Source organism: Condylura cristata, unplaced genomic scaffold (assembly GCF_000260355.1).
Source record: "Condylura cristata isolate star-nosed mole 26May11 unplaced genomic scaffold, ConCri1.0 scaffold00017, whole genome shotgun sequence".
Classification (NCBI taxonomy): domain Eukaryota; kingdom Metazoa; phylum Chordata; class Mammalia; order Eulipotyphla; family Talpidae; genus Condylura; species Condylura cristata.
The window spans coordinates 22,935,008-22,954,649 of record NW_004567118.1 but is presented as its reverse complement, the minus strand read 5'-3'; the positions used below and the strand labels follow the sequence as shown (position 1 = coordinate 22,954,649).

At 36.4% G+C, this 19,642-nt stretch overlaps 1 protein-coding gene and 1 pseudogene across 6 annotated transcripts in view; one reads left to right on the top strand and one right to left on the bottom strand.

The window, feature by feature from the left end:
- NCOR1 (nuclear receptor corepressor 1) overlaps window positions 1-19,642 on the top strand; it is a 147,548-nt gene that overhangs the window by 89,836 nt on the left and 38,070 nt on the right. For 5 of the 6 annotated variants that reach the window (XM_012726156.1, XM_012726158.1, XM_012726155.1 and 2 more), the window contains exons 21-24: window positions 1,903-2,455; window positions 6,095-6,224; window positions 11,189-11,384; window positions 17,028-17,188. In XM_012726156.1, the coding sequence (XP_012581610.1) occupies window positions 1,903-2,455; window positions 6,095-6,224; window positions 11,189-11,384; window positions 17,028-17,188 (1,040 nt within the window). The remainder of the gene's footprint in view (window positions 1-1,902; window positions 2,456-6,094; window positions 6,225-11,188; window positions 11,385-17,027; window positions 17,189-19,642) is intronic. The other variant, XM_012726157.1, reaches the window with a different exon arrangement.
- On the bottom strand, window positions 8,675-10,384 carry LOC105853738 (annotated as a pseudogene).

Below are 19,642 nucleotides of genomic sequence, written 5' to 3'. Positions count from 1 at the left end.
ACTTCATAATTTTCTCAGGGACATTATAAATTTAAGAAATTTTTTATACACTATTGGGATTGTCACTAGATGTGTATTTTATATGTGTATGCATTATATATGTATATGCAAATAAAGTTTAGGTATATATGTTGTGTCATAGTCTATTTTAAGAAAATAGTTTAAAAATCTTATGTTGCAGTGCATATCTCTGTATATTATAACAGTGGCAAGTTGGAACTAGTCCAAGGACCCAGTAATAAAGGAAAGGTTAAGTAAATTTAGATAAATTTACAACCTTTTACTCCCTTTATACTTCAGGAAATGTGTGAGTTTGTTGTGTTGTAGGCATAGTGCTTGTCTCTTAAACTTTGACTTCTGTCCTGATAGTATTTATTGCCCAGTGGAAGAAACATTCAGGAACCAAATGTTTATGAATAAATGTTAAATTGTACCTGAAACCAGTACATATATTTTAAAAGCCATAGTAGCAAAACTAAAATGTTAGGAAAATGATAATAGAAGTCATTTTTAAACATGTAACAACTGATATGATAGCCAAAAGAAATAAATGAAAGTATACCTTTCATAGGTGAAAATGGAATATTCCCTGTAGTAGGGGACACATGTGTTCATAAAATTTAAAGCATGTCCGTGATCATGGAAGACAGGTTGTTGAGGGCAGACTAAAGCTCAAAGGACTGGCAGGGGCTCAGCAGGCCTTATAACAATGCCATACTATAAATTTTGGTGCTTTGCCACAAGAGTATTGAGGTTCCATTGAAATGTTTTAAGAGGGAGGGGCAGAGGGAGAGCATGTGAGTGGGCTATGGTAAAATTTTGCTTTTTCAAAGCTCCCACTGGCATTGTTGCAGAGAATGGCCTGAAGTAGAAGGTGGGTACAGTTTGTTTTGGACTAGACTGGTAGTCGTAAATTTTAATAGAACTGGATATCTTCAGGGAGTATTTTTAGAGAAAAATCCATGAGACATGTAGGCAGGATTTGGGGGTAAATGTAAAAAGGTTTTAAAGAGGATTCCAAAGTTTCTGACTTAGTTATTTGGATAACAACACTAGAAAAGATGCTAATTTGGGATTGTTAAGTACAAGTGTTAGTGTAGGACAAACTGGATTTGTGCTTCTTTTTTTGAGATTGCTAGGTAAAGATATCAAAACATTAAAGATATATTTATATAATGATACAATGAAATGGATAAAAACCAATATTACAAAATTAAATGAAAAATTTAGATTTTTTTTTTCCTACAACTTTCCTCTTAGGTTGTGGTCACCACTAGACACATGTTGCTTATGAGCTCTTGCAATATATCTAGTATAAATTGAGATATGCTGAAAATGTAAACTAAGATTTTAAAGGCTTAGTACCAAAAAAGTAAAACATTACTGGTTTAATATTGATTACATGTTAAAAAGGTAGTGTTTTCAACATATTGCTAATTTTACTTAGCTCTTTTTACTTTGTTAATATGATTACCAGAAAAATTTGAATTACAGCTGCAATTCTCATTATGTTCCTATTGGATAGTGCTGTTCTAGAGTATCCACTCTCTTGGGTAAAAAAATCCCATAAACAGGCTGGTAGAAATAGACCTGAATACTACCATTTATGGGAATGGTTTTGTTTAGTTTTGTTTTTCCATCTTTCTTAGTCTTAAATTCCATGTTAAGTTTTTTTTTGTAGTCATTAGAAGCTTTTACACTTTCAATTTCAGAAGGTCAAGACAATTTGGTCTTTCTTTTTCGTACTCTATAGTGTACTTTAGCTTTCCCAATGGCTGTAATACTTCATTGAGATCATCAAAGGATTCTAATTCATCCTGAACAGCTACTTTCAATCATGGCTCTGTCACCATCTGAAACATGTTCATTATCAGATTTTTATGCTGTATCATTATCTTTAAGGTGCTGAAAATAGTTCTGATACAGAAAGTGCTCCTTCTCCTTCACCAGTTGAAGCTGTCAAGCCCAGCGAAGATAGCACTGAAAATGCTACTTCTAGAGGAGATACTGAACCTGTGGCTGAGCTCGTGTCTACAACTGAACCTGCACCCAGCGCATCTCCCTCTCCAGCAGTTCCAATTACAAAACCAGCTGAAAATGAAAGTGTGGAGACCCAGGTGAATGACAGCATCAGTGTTGAGACAGCAGAACCTATGGATGTTGAACATCAGGAAAGCAGTGCTGAAGTGACTTCAGTTCTTGATCTCCCCACGACTACCAAAGCAGAATCTTTAGATGTTGAAATGAGGGTGCCAGAAAACAACTCCTCTAAAGTGGACGATGATACCAAAGAAAGAGACCTAGAGAGAGGTAGTGAGAATACTGAGTCTAGAGATGAAGATTTGGTTGTGACTCAGCAAATAAATGTCCAAAGGCCTGAACCCCAATCAGACAATGATTCCAGTGCCACCTGCAGTGCTGATGAAGATGTGGATGGAGAGCCAGAGAGGCAGCGGTAAGGCTCACTCCATCAGTATAATCCTATTCGTATTCCTTTTTTTGAATGAGTTACAGAATGGTACTCCTGCAGAAATTACTCCTGTATAAATGTTGGCAGGTTAAAGGTACTATGTATGTTGGTTAGATTGGGTTATATGCATTTCATCCGTTTATATGTCAAGAACAATTGTGTGATGATTATTTTTTAGTGAAACAGATAATTCTCTTCAGTTGTTACCTATATTCTGTATGGTAGCAGAAAAGAAGGGAATCTCAGCTAATAAAGTGGTAAAATAAACACAGGTGCTGTTCTTGACGATGGAAGCAGTGTAATGCAGTGGTGAAGGAAGAGGCAAGAGATACCAGCTCCTGCTTTGTTTGCTCTTAGACCAGCCTCAAAGCAAGATCTATTCTACTTACGTATTAGATGTAAGAAAATGCTGACAGGAGAAACATAATAAGTGTTCTAAAAGTATTTTAGAAAGCGTAATTTGAGTACAACTTAATATTACTTATAATACAAATATTTTAGGGGGTAGATACTATTTTACTTAACATACTTAATTTCCCAGGTTGCCTTTTCTTGAATTGAGATTATCTAGAAATGGTAGAATACTAATAAATTCATCTATATGATGAAGTATCTCATCTGAAATTAGGGCTATTTGTGTTTTGTTAACTATATATTATAAATGAAGGAAAATGAGAATGTCAGTAATCTCAAAGGAAGAACATCCTAAAAAATCAACATGATGTTCTCTAAATTAGATTGAAACATCACGTAATCAGAAACCCAGTTCATCCTGCCTTTCTCCTCCTTTTTTTCCCTCTTCTTTTAATTTAATTTTAAAATATATTCATTATAACATCCTTCATTTATGTACAATGTATGGTTTCTCTTTCCTTTTTAATAAGAAAGAGGTAACTAAGTTACTCATCAGACAGCAGAATTTTATTTAGTGTTCAGCTTTAATAATCCGTCCTGGTATCAATCCATACCTAGCACATGTTATACTGATTCTCATACTTGAGAGTCAGACTCAATATTAGAATAATACTGAGCATTAAGTGATGATTTCTCCAAAGAAACTCTTGTAGAATAGATGCTAGAATTTTCATCAATGAGAATTGAAGTAGGGATTCTACTTAATCATTGGTTTTCCAGGAAATTCAACCAACTAGCTTCCTCTCCCCTCATCTCACAAAAATGTTGATTTTATTTTAAAGGTTCAAACATTTTTTTTAAAGATTTATTTATTCATTCGTACAGAACTGGGGTACAGGCCAGAGATGTGGAGGGTGAGAAGATTCACCAGAGACAGAGTGGGGTACAGAACAGGCAGATTGACGAAGTACACTGCTGAGGGGAGCAGCAGGCAGGTCAGGAGAGGTCTGCCTCGCCATGTGGATCTCCTCCAGGGTAGGCGGGGATCGAACTCATGCTGAAGTGACTTAGGCATCTTTTTTCTGTGCTTTATCCCGCTGCGCCACCAGGGAGGGCCCAAAGGTTCAAACTTTTTTTTTTTTTTTAAAGATTTATTTATTTATTCATACAGAACTGGGGTACAGGCCAGAGATGGGGAGGGTGAGAGGATTCACCAGAGACAGAGTAGGGAGCAGAACAGGCAGATCAAGAAGTACACTGCTGAGGGGAGCAGCGAGCGGGTCAGGAGAGGTCTGCCTCGCCATATGGTCACCTCCGGGGCAGGCGGGGATCGAACTCATGCGGAAGTGGCTTTAACTTCTTAGTGCTGTGCTTTAACCCGCTGCGCCACCAGAGAGGGCCCCAAAGGTTCAAACTTTTAACAGAGTAAACATAAGTGGCTTCTGGTTGTGTATTTCCTTTTTAAATATTCTTTAATGAAATATCTCATCTGAAGTTGGGACTGTTCAGTGTTTTGATAACTATTAATGAAGGAAAATTACAATCTCAAAGGAGGAGCATCTTAAAAAATGAACATGACAGGCCCCTCCCTGGTGGCGCAGCGGGTTAAAGCACAGCACTAAGAAGCTTAAGCCCCTTCCACATGAGTTCGATCCCCGCCTGCCCTGGAGGAGATCCACATGGCGCGGCAGACCTCTCCTGACCCGCCCTCTGCTTCCCTCAGCAGTGTACTTCGTCGATCCGCCTGTTCTACTCCCCGCTCTGTCTCTGGTGAATCCTCTCACCCACCGCATCTCTGGCCTGTACCCCAGTTCTGTCTGAGTGAATAAATAAATCTTTAAAAAAAAAAAAAAAAAAGAACATGACATTAGCCTTGAAATTGAGAAATTCCTTGTGTAAATATATGGTGGTCTGTAAATGAAACGCTAACGTCAATATCACTTCCACACTATCAAAATAGCTATTTCAGTTTTACATCTTTATTTTTAATTTTTTCAAAAGACTTTATTTGTGCATACACCAACTTAGGTACAGGCCAGAGGTACAGGGGCTGAAAGGATTCACCAGACAATGGGGAGCAGAACAGGCAGATTGACTGAAATATACTGCTGAGGGGAGCAGTGGGTGAGACAGGAGAGGTCTGATGCATCATGTGGGTCAGCTCCCTGGCCAGGCATTGAACTAGTGCTATAGTGGCTGCCAATAGCCTCATAGGGCTGAGACTTAATCCCTTGTGCCAGCAGGGATGCCCAGTTTTCTATGTCTTTAAGATCAACTTTATTTTTTTTTTGAGTAAAATGTAACTAATTTTCTTTTATACATTCTAGTTTCTTAATTTAAAATTAAAAAAAGATTTATTTATTGATGTATACAGAACTAGGGTACAGGCGGGAGGTGCAGGGGTGGTACGAGGATTCACTAGAGACAGATTGGGGCACAGAACAGACAGATCAACAAAGTACACTGCTGAGGGGGGTATCAGTGGATGGGTCAGAAGAGATCTGCTGCACCATGTGGGTCACCTCCCTGGAGGGGATCGAACTCATGCTGACGTGGCTGTGGCTAGCTTCATAGTGCTGTGCTTTAACCTGTTGTGCCACGAGGGAGGGCCCCATATATGATTTTAAAGTACTCATGTTCCACTAATAACTGACAATAAGCCTGCAATGTATGACACCAATATATAATTTTTTCAGTTCATTTATTGGGTGTCCTAAGTTCAAGTGCAAGTGGTGAATATGAGTGAAGCAAATAGAATATTAGTATTTGTGTTAGCAAATAGAGGAACATGAGCCAATTTGAAGGGGCAGCTGCTGCCAGTCTAACATGTAATTGATATGCTGGTGGGAATGATGGTTCTGCAAAAATAGTTTTCATTTTTCTTGAATAACCAGGAATCTGGAATTTGGGGTGAAATCCTAAATTTTAAGGTGGTCATAGCTTATTGAAATGTTTTTAAAAATGGGTTGTGATTCTAGCAAAGCATTCCATAACTGGAAACTATTTTGTAACCTATATTAGTGGTCATTTTTTGATGGCTTTTGTTCAGACTTTGTTAGCTGTAGATAATTCACTTCAGATAAATCTCAACCTATAAATCAGTATTAGGTTTCTTTAACTGGAAATCTAGCATTATAATTGTCTTTACTTTTCAGATATCTTGTGAGGTTAATATGGCATGTATGTGTTCATATTAACCTAGAAGGAATTGTGATTGCATCTTTAATGTCTTAAATAAAAATGTATTATTTTCTTTATTGATGATTACAGAATGTTTCCTATTGATTCAAAGCCATCATTATTAAACCCCACTGGATCTATACTGGTCTCATCTCCAATAAAACCAAATCCACTGGACCTGCCACAGCTTCAGCATCGAGCAGCTGTTATCCCACCAATGGTAAGATATCGATATGAGTAAGAAAATTAAAATAAAAATATTTAGAAAGTAGTTCTTCTCATCTTTAATGAGTTCATTCAAAAAAATGTAAAATGTATCAAATTTACCATTCTAACCATTTTTAAGTGTGTAGTTTACTGATGTTAAGTGTATTCTCATTGTGAAGCAAATCTCCAGAAGTCTTTCATCTTGTAAAGTTGAACTCTGTTATACTTTCTGCTTCTGTGAATTTGCCTACTATAGGTTCTTATGTGAGTGGAATAATACAGGATTTACCTTTTGTGACTGACTTATTTTACTCCATATGATGTACTTGGGCATCATCCATGTAGCCCATGTCAGAATCTCCTTTTTAAGACTGACACTTTCCAGTATTGTATAAAGGTCACATTTTGTTTTATCCATTCATCTGTTGATGAACTTTTGGGTTGCCTCCACCTTTTGGTGTTGTGAATAGTGCTGCTATGATTGGTATTTGATTTTAGTATTTTGTTTTCTTTTAAATCTCTTGAGTTGGGCTTGAGTTAGGTAGTATGAGGGTATATGGAACAGAAGAGTAGAAATTCCTGAATCTGACTTTGTGGAAGAACCCCTTTACATAACTGAAGTTTATATGCATAGTATGTTGTTTTTCTAGATAGATTCATTGTGGTGATTTATTGAAATGGTCATTTGTAATTAAAAAAAACATATGCTTTAACCAGAAATGTTAGTGTGTCCTATTTTTGTTTAACTTGTTTAAGACTTGAGTAGAACAAATAATGAAGTTTTGAAAATTTAGAATGACTTAGAGATTATAATGAACTTTGGTATATGATTTCAAATCTAATTTTGTTTACAATATACATTAAGTGTGCCTGAAAGTTTGACTCATTTTTGATACTGAATTCCAGTTCTTGGTATTGCTCTTTTACTTAGTTGTATTTCCAGCTTTTGCTTTATTTCAAAGGGTATGAATTCATTTTCTGCCTCACAAAATTGGTAAAAGTTATGTGAGATTATTAAATTTGTCCATTCGTTGATTTTTTTTTAGATGGACATTTGTCTGCCCAGTGCAAGACAACATTTTTAATGTTGTAGGCAGTATTTATGTATTACAACCTTCTAGATTTACAGATTGCTTACCTCAGTGAGAATGGCTTGTGTACAAAATTACAAAAACAGCAAATGTTGGTGAGGATGTTGAGGACTAAAGAAATAAAAAAAACCTTCATACATTGTTGGAAATGCATTCTCATCTAGCCCCTATGGAAAACAATATGGAGGTTCCTCAGAATATCAGAAGTAGATAACACTGTATGATCCAGCCATACTACTAGGAATCTACCTGAAGAATATAAAATCACTAATTCAAAGGTGTATACATACTTCTGTGTTCACTGTAACACTACTTATAGTTGTCAAGTTATGGAAACAACCTAAATGCCTTTTCACTGAGCAGTGGAGTAAGAAGATGTAGTATGTATACAGCAGAATACTACTCAGCTATAAAAAGAAAAATGAAACCTTGCCATTTGTGATGACATGAATGGAACTGGAGGGGATTATGCTAAGTGAAATAAGTCAGAAGGAGGAAGACAAACACTGGATGATTTCACTCTTATGTAGAGTATATAAAAAAAACCCCACAAAGGAACTGACAAAAACAAACCCTAGAAGTCTGACTGCAAAGATAAGGACAAAGGGGCAGGAGAGAGGGTTGGTAACAAGCCAGGGGTGGTCCAGTAGGGGACTATAGGTGCTTTGATGGTGAGGCTGTTTTGGTCACATACATCTGAAGTGTGAACCTATTCCCCTAGCTCATGTACAGTGTTGTAAGCCAATGTTACCTTAATAAACAAACAAAATTTAAGAGATTGGTCTTGATAATAAAACATAGGAAAAAAATTGTGATTAAAGTGTGATGCTCTGTTGGTTAAAAAATATAGCAAGGGCATTTCAGAGGAAGAAGAATTTCCTTCTTAATGAGACACTTGAGGAAGACTTCACATAGGAAATAAAATTTTGGTTTGACCAAAATAGTTCATTTGGTTTTATAAGAAAAGGAGGAAGAGCTGTTAGGTGTTTATTTTAGGTTTAGTGAAAAATCCTACTTACAGTAATGTTAAAAACATAAAATTTTTAGATAACAGGTTTTAAAGTGTCAGATCTTTACTCTTCCAGGACTATTTTGTATTTGTGACATAATACATTGTGATGAGGACTGTTTATTTAGTATTGGACAAAGCACTTTTCCTCCATGATGTAGGAGAGAAAATAAACATAATTACAAATTGTGGTTAAGTGCTGTGTACTGGGCAAGAAATGCAACAGGCAACAAGGGAACCAGAGAGGGAGTCATCATATTTGATTAGATGATTGGGGGTGACTGGTCTGAAGAAGTAACATTTAATTTCCATCCTTAGAGAATGGTATGTTAATGAGCTAGTTGTGGGAGCAGAAGAGATCGTTTAGTAGGATGACTGCCAGTTTTCTGGTTTAAGCTGCTGAGGTTCCATTTTCTCAGAGCATAGACAGTCTATAATCCAGGAAGCAAACCTCCTTCTCTGGTAGTCGTTAATATCTATGACCTGCTGCCAGTAACGAGCTACTTCAGGCAAATTCAGAGCCTCACAGAGATAGACCAAATTCAGAATGTCTTTGTGAAAGTAGCTCCTGTTACAGGGAAGCCCAGAGTGAACTGGGCCGCCTGTCTGTGGGCCTCACCCGCGCCCTCACAATTCGTTAACACTGCAGGTACACACAAAAGGGTCAATAACGGGTTTATTTACAAAAGGGGAAAGGAATAGGAAACAGCCCAGTGAAAGCAGGATACAAAGTAAGTGGAATACATTACAGATAGGCTGACTGAACACACCAACTCACAGGGTCCGGAGAACTGTTTCCCGAGTGAGAGAGCCCGAGATGCAATCATGCCCTATTTATCCCCCCAAATGTCCCAGAATTCATTCCTGCTAGCTCGGCCCTTGGGTCCTCACATTCTCTCCCTGGTACTACTGGGAGTTGTAGTTTCCAATCACTGGAGTAGTGTGTAGGGTTCAGAAAGCTGGAGTAGGGGGTGGAGTCCATAAGACTCTGCAGAGTTCCTTTAGGACGTCCTTCCCCTTAACAATCCCACCAAAACCAACACTGGCTTTGAGAAACTTATTTCTAATTCTTTGTCCATTCCAATGGCTGTTGCTACTCCTATGTCAGCTCTGTTGCCTCAGAGAGGGCACTTACAGAGTTAATGCTGCTGATTCTCTGGGCAAGGAAAGCATTTGCTGCCAGTTTGGAAAATTCTGAAGACCAAGTATTAGTGGTGAAAGTCTTTTCTCTGGGAACCCAGTGTTCATATGCAGCACACAGTGCCTGCATGGCTTTCTGACCCTCAGGGGTCTCATCTCCCGTCAGTACTCTGTCTGGGTTCTTTAGGTCCTTAATGGCTGTTCCTTCTGCCAAGAACTCAGGGTTGGACAGCACCTATAAATTCAAGTTGGGTTTTATATTTGCATCAAATATTCGACGAATGCTTTCTGCCGCCCGTGGGAATTTTGCACGATGCGTCTAAGCACAAGCTTCAGTATACTTAAGGTCGACTGCACAGCCGTTACCCATTCCATAGATTTTTGTTGGAGTGTACACAGAAATAAACACACTGTCAGCTTCTTTAATGGCATCATCAATGTTGGTAGAAAACAATAAATTTTTTCCTCAGTAGGATTTTACCACTTTTTTTAGTTCTGGCTCATAAATAAGAAGTGTAGGAGAGTTCCATGCATTGATTCTTGATTCATTGACATCAACAACTGTTACCCTGATTTTAGGGCACATATGAGCAATGACACTACATGTGGGTCCTCAAGCATAGCCAACACTAATGAAGCAGATTAATTTCAAACATGATGGCACCACTTCCAAGCATCAAACCCAGCGTCTGCTCCACTTCCGATAGCTGGGACAGCTCCTGGCTTGGGCCGGCCACTGTAGCTTCTGTACTACACCAGGCTCACCAGGTCTCCCCTTAGTGCCCCTCCCCCTGGCTGCAGACGCTTAGCACCCCTAGTCCCAAGAGGGTATTTAAAGGCTTTAGTCCCAGAAAGCGGGGTGTGTGTGTGGGGGGGGGTTTCATTCCTTAGCAGCCAGACCCTCCGCATCCCTGCCTTACCTCTGCCCCCCATTCCTCTCAGAGAGCATAGAAGAAAAAGCATTGATTTTAGAAAATGAACAGTACACCTTTGACTATGTTTTGAGTTTCTTTGAGATACCCAAATGGAGTTGTTATATAGGTTATTTTATCAGTGTAGAACTTGGAGAAAACTTAGTCTTAAAAACAGAAATGCATGATTTATTAACATATGATATATTAATCCACAGAAGTGGGTGTGGTTACCTGGGGGGGGGGAGGACATTGGGAGGAAGGTGGATACCCAAACTGACCTACCAGGAACTTGACCATCTTATGTTAGAAGCAAATAAATGTATTTTAATTCCTCTTTTTTTTTTTTAAGATTTATTTATTTATACATACAGAACTGGGGTACAAGCCAGAGATCTAAGGGCAGTGAGAGGCTTCACCAGAGACAGAGTGGGGAGCATAACAGGCAGATCAACGAAGTACACTGCTGAGGGGAGTGGCTTGTGCGTCAGGAAAGTCTGCCGTGCCATGTGGATTAGCTCCGGACCAGAGATCGAACTCACACAGGGGTGGCTGTGGCCCTTTTGCAGAGCTGCACTTTAGCTAGTTGTGCTACCAGGGCAGGCTTGGTTTTGATTTTTTTTTTAATACAAACTTTGTGATTTATAGTGCGTTCAGTTTTGAAAGTAAATTATCAATTCAAACATTACATTTAAAGTTGCTTTGTTTAAAAAATGGTAAAATCACTTCAACCAGTAATATTACAAAAAATAAGCATTACTTGGTAACAGACAGTATTATTACTATGTCGGTCTTGGCGTATTCAGATTTTTTTTTCTTCCTGTAGGTTTCCTGCACCCCATGTAATATACCAGTTGGAACCCCAGTGAGCGGTTATGCCCTCTACCAGCGACACATTAAAGCAATGCATGAGTCGGCACTCCTGGAGGAGCAGCGACAGAGGCAAGGACAGATAGATTTGGAATGCAGAAGTTCTACAAGTCCATGTGGCACGTCCAAGAGTCCAAACAGGGAGTGGGAAGGTAGGTAGTTCTGTCACCACAAAGAACTTTTCTGAAGAGAAAATTATACTCTATAAAGTATAATGTGCTTTGTACTTTGTAATTTGTCAGCTTATCAACTGACTTATTAAACCTGTCTTGAACACATAAAATTGCTTTAAATTGATCTCAGTCGAACAACAAAGGAATATTAGTTTTATTGCCTACTAAAGGATGGCAGTTATTCTTAAGTAGAGCTCTAATTAGTATGAATTTTTGGATCTTCATCTTTATGCTGGAAGACAATTAAAAGTCAGGCTTTATATTGTATTCTGAATTTTTTTTTTTTTAAGATTTACTTATTTATTCATATAGAACTGGGGTATGCAGAGGGTGAGAGGATTCACCAGAGACAGAGCAGGGAGCAGAACAGACAGATCGACGCAGTACACTGCTGAGGGGAGCAGCGGGCGGGTCAGCAGGGGTCTGCCGCGCCATGTGATCACATCCGGGGCAGGCGGCAATCGAACTCATGCGGAAGTGGCGTAAGCTTCTCAGTGCTGTGCTTTAACCCCCTGCGCCACAAGTGAGGGCCATATTCAGAGTTTTAAGAGTAAGTGAGAATTGTTACTCTGTCCTTCAAGCAAGCCACCTATCACAGGGTATTATTTAGCTCTTTGTCTGATATTATGTGGCACAACTTTGTGAAGTGTACAGTGCCAGTCAAACCCTGAAATAATACCCCAACATTTACCAGCTTTGTGACCATGGGCAAGTCATTTAACTTCTTGGAGTTCTAGTTTTCTTATCCATAAAATACAATGTATATATATCCATATAAAACAATAATGAATGTTTATTCTTTTTTATGGTTGTAATCCCAGCAAGTTATTAGGCAGCTGAACATTATTTTCTATATATGTGTGTGTATGTATATATACGTAATATATATAATGTATATAGCATATACTAATTAACATATTAGTATATACATAGTATAAGAGATAATAAGAAAGTACTGTTGTCATTGTTATGTCAAAGGACAGATTTGAATTGGTACATGATACACTTAGTTTCTTTTGAAAAGGAGAAAGTGTGTGGTTTCTAAATTTTAATAAATTTTTTCATTTTTAGAAATTTACACGTGTTTTCCTTAAAGTCAACTCACAGACTATATGTTCTGACACAAAGTCTTAGTTCTTAGTTCTTAGAATATAAGAATTTACTAGTTTCATGTTCTTAGAATTTAATAAGTTCTTAGCATATAGAAGCTCTTATATTCCAAAGATATAGAAGTTTTCTATGATTATGGTTTAGTTGTTTAAATGATGATACAGAGACTGCAGTATCTCATAAAGAGTTACTAGCTTTAGAACACATAGTTTCTAGAGTTTACTTAGTAGAAGTAGTAACTGGCTCTTCGCTGATTCTGTGCCCCAGTTATACCAGAGAGTTATGTAGTTGTTACCTGACAATGTGAGTCATTTATATGAGATTGTTAGTGTTGTAAGTATACATTTTATACTGGTAAAATTAGGGTGATAATCCCCACCAAGGTTGAGTTTGTAACAGCTGCTAAATGGTATTTCTTGATTGATGGTAGGAGGTAATTTTGGGCTTCTAGTTCTTACCACCTAATTTAGTAGTTGACACAATGTACAATTACATGTGGAAGGGATGAATTAAATGAACTCGGGAACACAAATGGACTTGGAAAAAGTGCTTCTTTTGAGCATTCCAATGATGATCCAGTCTGTCATTATGAAATTGAAAAATTAGACTAATTTCAAAGTCTGATTATTTAGTCCTTAAGTGATTCAGAATAAATTTTGTAAGGAAGAATTAAAGTCTGGAAAAATGACTTAAGTAGTGTTTGCTGAACTGTTGCTAAAACTTAACATTATTCAGTTAATAATATATTTGTAATTTTACTATGAATATTATATAGTTATCTTAGAATCTCAATATCTTTTCTTGATTCACTTTACCAAATAGAATTGGAGAGACTGAATAATGCTAGAACTCCAAAATCCAAGCCTCCAAACTTATGAACTTCACTTATCTGTATTCAGTCACATTTATCCATGTGGTTAGATCTGAGTAGTATCCCAATTTTTAATCATAAAGCAGAGGTCTTAAAACTAAATTGTAATTATATTTTTGATAATTTGATAACAAGATGATGTGATACTGGTTTGGTTCAGGGTTACTGAAAACTAGAAGAATTGGTTACATTTTATCCCAAGATTAATTTTTTTCACAACTAATCTGCTTAGTATTTTCATCCAGTAGTTTATTTAACAAGTACCTAAAGTCTCCTAAATTTATTGCTCAGTCTAATATATTCTTCCTTAATAACATTTTATATATTGCAGTTCAGTTTCTTGTGTATAGAATGTTTGAAATGAATGTTTTAAAGGCAATGTCATAAGATAGTCTTAGAATGTTAAGTACAGTGAGAAAGTGGACTTACCTATAAAACCGTATGAAATTACTTTAGTCCACCTGAATTAGGACCATAGTTTTGGCCTGTCTCTTTCTGGTGTCATTTAGAAAGTAAAAGGCAGCACCTCTTCTTCAGCGTTAGTGTACATCTCTTCTTAATATCAATGGTACAAATAATAATTGTAGGGAAACCTTTCGTAAATAGCCCAAAGTCTTTGCATGTGTAGAAAATTTTGAAAAAATATCTTAGAGAATTGTCTCCATGTTACATTTATATTTATATGAGTTAGCTTCTGCTTTAGTTTGATGCCCTTTTCCTACAATGGAGGAACTTAGACTGTTAGAGATAAAAGTAAAGTTGAACTTCTAATGCAGGTTCTATAATCTGTCCAATCAAAATAAGAATTATTCTTTTACGTAACTGAACCTAGTTTATATTTTTTTGTTTTTCTTACTCTAGGTACATGGTGATCCAAGTAGCTATATTTAGAACCAGCTAAATTTCCTTCCCTTTTCCCCTTAACATTACTGTGACAAAGTGGATTTTTCTATATAGTTATAAACTTACTGGAAATGATGAAACAGACAGTGAACTTCTAATACACTGTAAAATATTAAATTGTCTAGAAAAGAAGTATGATCTTCTTTTGAAGTTGGTTTATTTCCTAAATCTGTTTGTACAGTATCTGGACACTTAATAACCTAATTAATTGTATTTATGTGAGAGAAGTACAGTCATCTTGAAATTTAGCACCTAGTCCTTCAGGGAGACATTATTGCATTATGATTTAGAGTCTGGGGGCAAGAAATTGTTGTTTCTTAAAAAATTCCCATGGTCATATTAAGTGAGATTCTTCTGAACATCAATTTCCTCATCTATAAATTGGTGTTAACAATCTCTTTAGTCATGAGAGTTAAAAGAGATCATTTTGCATGCAGAGCAGATAGTACTATAATTGTTTCCTGGTTTTTAAAAACATTTCACTAAACAAAATAACTTCTTATACCTTGAGATAATGAATTCCCATTTGAAATCAATTTAAAATCTTTACTTAATAGTAGAATACCAGAGAGCTTCTATTTGGATAGGAATGATCAGGGTACCTATTGAATGATCAGGGTACTTATTACTACAGCCATGTAATAGAGGCCCCAATGAGGTTAGGTATTTGAAGGGAGAAGACAAGTTATTATTCATAGGACAAGATACTCTACAGAAGGCCTATAAGGATTAACAAAACTGTTATAAAAACTGTAAGAGAAAAATGAAGTTTTTCAAAAAACTCAATATTCAGAAATTCACATCTTCTATATCTGTAATGATCACTAGTTTTCTCAGTGAAGTCATTATTATAAAATGTAGTAAATTCAGTATTATAAAAGACTTGTGAAATAAAATATATATTCATAAATTCCATGTAAGTCCAAATGACACTTTGTGTTTTGAAAATCCAAATGATACTTTGTGTTTTGAAGAAGTACTCAGAGTGATTTTAAACATAAATTTATTTGGAAGAATAAATGGATAAGACCAGGTAAGCAAAGGAATAATAAACTGAGTGTTCAAACAAACATTGAAATGTCACAAATCTAAGTTAGAGTAAGTTAGGGTAACAGATGATTTTCACTTCTTTGTGATTTTCTAAAATTACTTCAATGTGTCAATTTTATTTTAAAAAGAGACAATATTTGTAGTGTTTTTTCTTTAAGTCTTAATGTGACATGCCCTTTCAGTGCTTAAAGTTTTAAATGCTTTTGTTGTAAGTGATGTAGAGTAATTTTCATTAGCATTATTGCAGTAAAATTTATAGTTGTATAAGCTTTTTGAAGTGCTTTAGATTAGTTTGATTTGCATCTTTGGAAAGGCTCCTTCCATTTCCTAATTACATTTATCATACTAAGTACTGAACTTCAACAGGTTAATTATAACATTTGAAAACCTCAGAGCTCTGATCATACTGTCTCAGATCAGATTTGAATTACAAAATGGCTCAGTTATCTGATGTTTGCCTGTTTTGATCTTAATGCATATGAAAACACTTGATTCTCCTAAAGAGAGGAAAGTTCTTTGTCCTTTAAATAGAAAACTTAACTTTTGAGGATATTATTCAGTCATAGGGCATAGTGACGACACATACCAGATTTAGTCTTACAGGGTTACTTAACCTCTCTGTGGGTGGATTCCGCCCCAGGGAATTTTAGACCTTGATTTTACTATATATTTGGATCTAGCCCTGGATGGTGTGGGCTTGGTCCTTTCACACTTACTATTTTAATTTGGGGTTTTTCCCTTATTTTGATAACTTTAACTTTCATAGGAAAATCAGTCGCCTATATGCCTTATGCTGAGGTCAAACGTGCTCTAGAACAGGAAGCACAGATGCTCAATACTGCAGCAAGGTCAGCATCACCGTGTAGGCTCTCTCCGAGAGAAGCCAGTAAAGCCGCTCCACAGCCTGATGTGAGTGCAGCCCGCTATAGTGTCCCGCCAGGTAAATATTGTTCCTCTGTGCAGTGGCTGCTGGCCATCTACCTACAGAGGTTAGACATGGGTGGTTTAGTGAACTGCTCTTCCAGGACATGGTCTTGCTATTTCAAAGTTATGTTCTTGTTTCTCTGCATTCCATCATCAGTTGTATTCAGTTGAGCTTCACTGGGCCCTTGGGAAGTTTGTGTTCACACTTGACTACTCTGGCATTGACTACCTTTTCTTTTAGAGTACACGACCTTTGTAAAGATCTTGGGATTCCCTTTTCCTGCCCTTGAAATTCAAGTGTTTGTGAGAGCCAGAATCAGTAAATGTTTCTCAAATTATGCAAGATCCAAAACAGATGTATGACTGGTTACAATCATGTCTGTATATTCTCCAAAGTTGTCATCAGCTATACATTTCCTTACCTCCATTGTGAAGTCCCAAGAATGATGGAGAAAGAGAAAAAATTATTAAAAGATTGTTGTTTGCATATGTTAAGCAGAACTAGTTAGGAATGAACATCAGCTTGAAATCTCTGATTTGACAGGGAGTTAAGTATTTCATTATCACAAATACCATTTGTACTGAGTGTGTATACAGTTTTAATTCAAAAGCGAGAGACATTTCAAATAGAACTGTTCATCTTCGCCTTCATCTTGCATTTATATTTTCTAACTTTAAAACTCAGGAGTGACTGAGATAGATAGAATGTTGCAAATTAAAATGGACAATTTTAAACCATTTTTCCCCCCTCTTCCTTTTTAAAGTCCTCCAACCTGCTCCACATCAAGTGATAACTAATCTCCCTGAAGGAGTTCGTCTTCCAACAACTCGACCAACTAGGCCACCTCCTCCACTCATCCCATCATCCAAAACCACAGTGGCTTCAGAAAAGCCTTCTTTTATACTGGGAGGCTCCATCTCACAGGTATTATGACCTCTAGTAATTTTTTAGTGAATTACTGTTTTTTTTTTTTTTTAATATGATCTTATGATAACTCAATGGTTCAGTCGGTTTTTTTTTTTTTTAAGATTTATTTATTTATTCATACAGAACTGGGGTACAGGCCAGAGGTGCAGGGGCGAGAGGCTTCACCAGAAACAGAGTAGGGAGCAGAACAGGCAGATCATCGAAGTACACTGCTGAGGGGAGCAGCGGGCGGGTCAGGAGAGGTCTGCCGCGTCCTGTGGATCACCTCTGGGGTGGGGATTGAACTCATGCTGAAGTGGCTCTAGCTTCTTAGTGCCGTGCTTTAACCCACTGCGCCAGCAGAGAGGGCCCTGTTCAGTCAATTTTAACTAAAGTATACAACCAGTGACCACACTCCTGTCAGGTTATGGACGTTTTCCCTTTATGCCAGCTTTCTCATACCCCTTCTCAGACAGATTCCTCCCCCCACTCCACTCCACAACTGAAAGCAGTTGCTTACTTTGTGTTGTCACAGATTTTGCCTTTTCTAGAACTCTATAGAAAAGAAATTGCACGGTGTGTACTTCTATGTTTGTCTTCTACAATTAAGCATAATGGCTTTAGGGATTAATCCAGGTTTTTGTTTAGTCAGTAGTTTCTTTTTATTGCAGAATAGTATTCCCTCTTATGAATGCACAATTTACCCATTTTCTTGTTAGAAAACTGGGCTGTTTCTAATTTGGGGTTTGCCATGAATAAAGTTGCTATGAAATTTCTTGTGGCTGTTTGTGGACATATGTTTTTATTTTCTTAAATAATTCCCTGGTGTGGAATTACTGGTATCCCACTGGAATTCTGTGTGTGTGTGTGTATAATGTATGTTTATATTTTTATGTTTATATTTTTCCTGTGTGTTTCTATAATTTTAAACTACCATTAGCATTGTTTGAGTCTTTGGGTTGCTCCATTTGCTGTTATAACTTTTTTAAATTTAGTCCTACTAGTAGATGTATAATAATACTTCATTTTTGCATTTCTCTAGCAAAAAATGATGTTGACTACTCTTCCTATACTTGCTGTTCACATATCTCACTCTGAAGTGACCGAATGATCTGTTTTTAAGTCTTTGCTGCTAGGTTCTAAAAGTTCTCTATATATTATGACTGAATGTTCTCTGTGAAAAATGTGCCTTAAAAATATTTTTTCTATTTGTGGCTTACATGTTTTATATTCTTACTAATGTGCTTTAATGAGCAGAATATTTTAATTTGGTGACATTAATATTAAGTTCCTTTTCTCTAATAAATACTTATTTGCTCCAAGTGTGGATATATTCACCTCTTATTGTCTTCTGAAAGTTTTATAGTTTGGGCTTTTACACTAAGTCTGTAATCTTTGTCAAATTTTTTGTACAGTCTGAGGTCAGAATTGACATTTATTTTTCCATTTGGATTTCCAATTCAGTAATATTCTTTGGAAAGATAACATCTTTTTCTTATTTGAGTATTTTAGTCTTTTTGTCAGAAGTGGTTTGACTATGTATTTGGGTCTATTTCTGGGCTCTTGTTCCATTGATATACTTGCACATCCTTTTATAGGCACCACCATCTTGATTATTATAGCTTTGTAATAAATCTTGAGAGCATGTAATATTACTGGAAGTTCTGTAGTACTTTTGTTTGTCAAGAAGTTTTTGGCAATTCTATGTCTTTTGTGTTTCCATATTAATTATATAATCAGTTTGTCAATTTCTAAAAAAAATTATGGGGTTGCATTAAATCTGTAGATTAATTTGGTTTAGGGTAGAAACCCATGTATAACTGAGTTTTATCTTCCCTTTTATTTAGGTCTTTGATTTTTTTTCAGCTGTGTTTTGTAGTTTTTACTGTAGTGGTTTTATGCATTTTGTTAGATTCATCTTTAATTAATGATTATTTTTAATGTATTTTATATCTTCATACACACTGTTTTTTAAATTTTCTTTTTCCAGTTCTTGCTAATATGTAGAAATAGCTGATTACCTCCTGCAACATTTTACCTGTTGATTTTAGTAGATTTTTTTGTTTTGCTTTTTTTAGGGGAGTGTTGTGGGGAGCAAAATTCTTAGAATTTTCTATGGATGCATGTCATCTGCAAATGGTTTTGCTTTTTCTTTTCTAAGTTTATGTGAGTCCTTTTTCCTTTTTATTGAACTGGTTTGGATAGAACTTTTAGTACAGGTTTTTTAGAAATGGTGAAGGAAATGCTTCTTTGTTACTGATCTTAGCAGGGAGGCATTTAATATTTCACTGATAGGTATGCTAACTCCAGGCTTTTCATCTATACAGTTCCCCAGATTGAATGTGTTTCTTTATATTATTAGTTTGCTGAAAGTTATGTTTTTCCTCTTTATTTCTTGTTTTTTGAACTCTATAATTTCACTGTAGTGTTTTTTAATAGTTTCTTTCTCTTTGTTGATATGTCTCTAGTGAG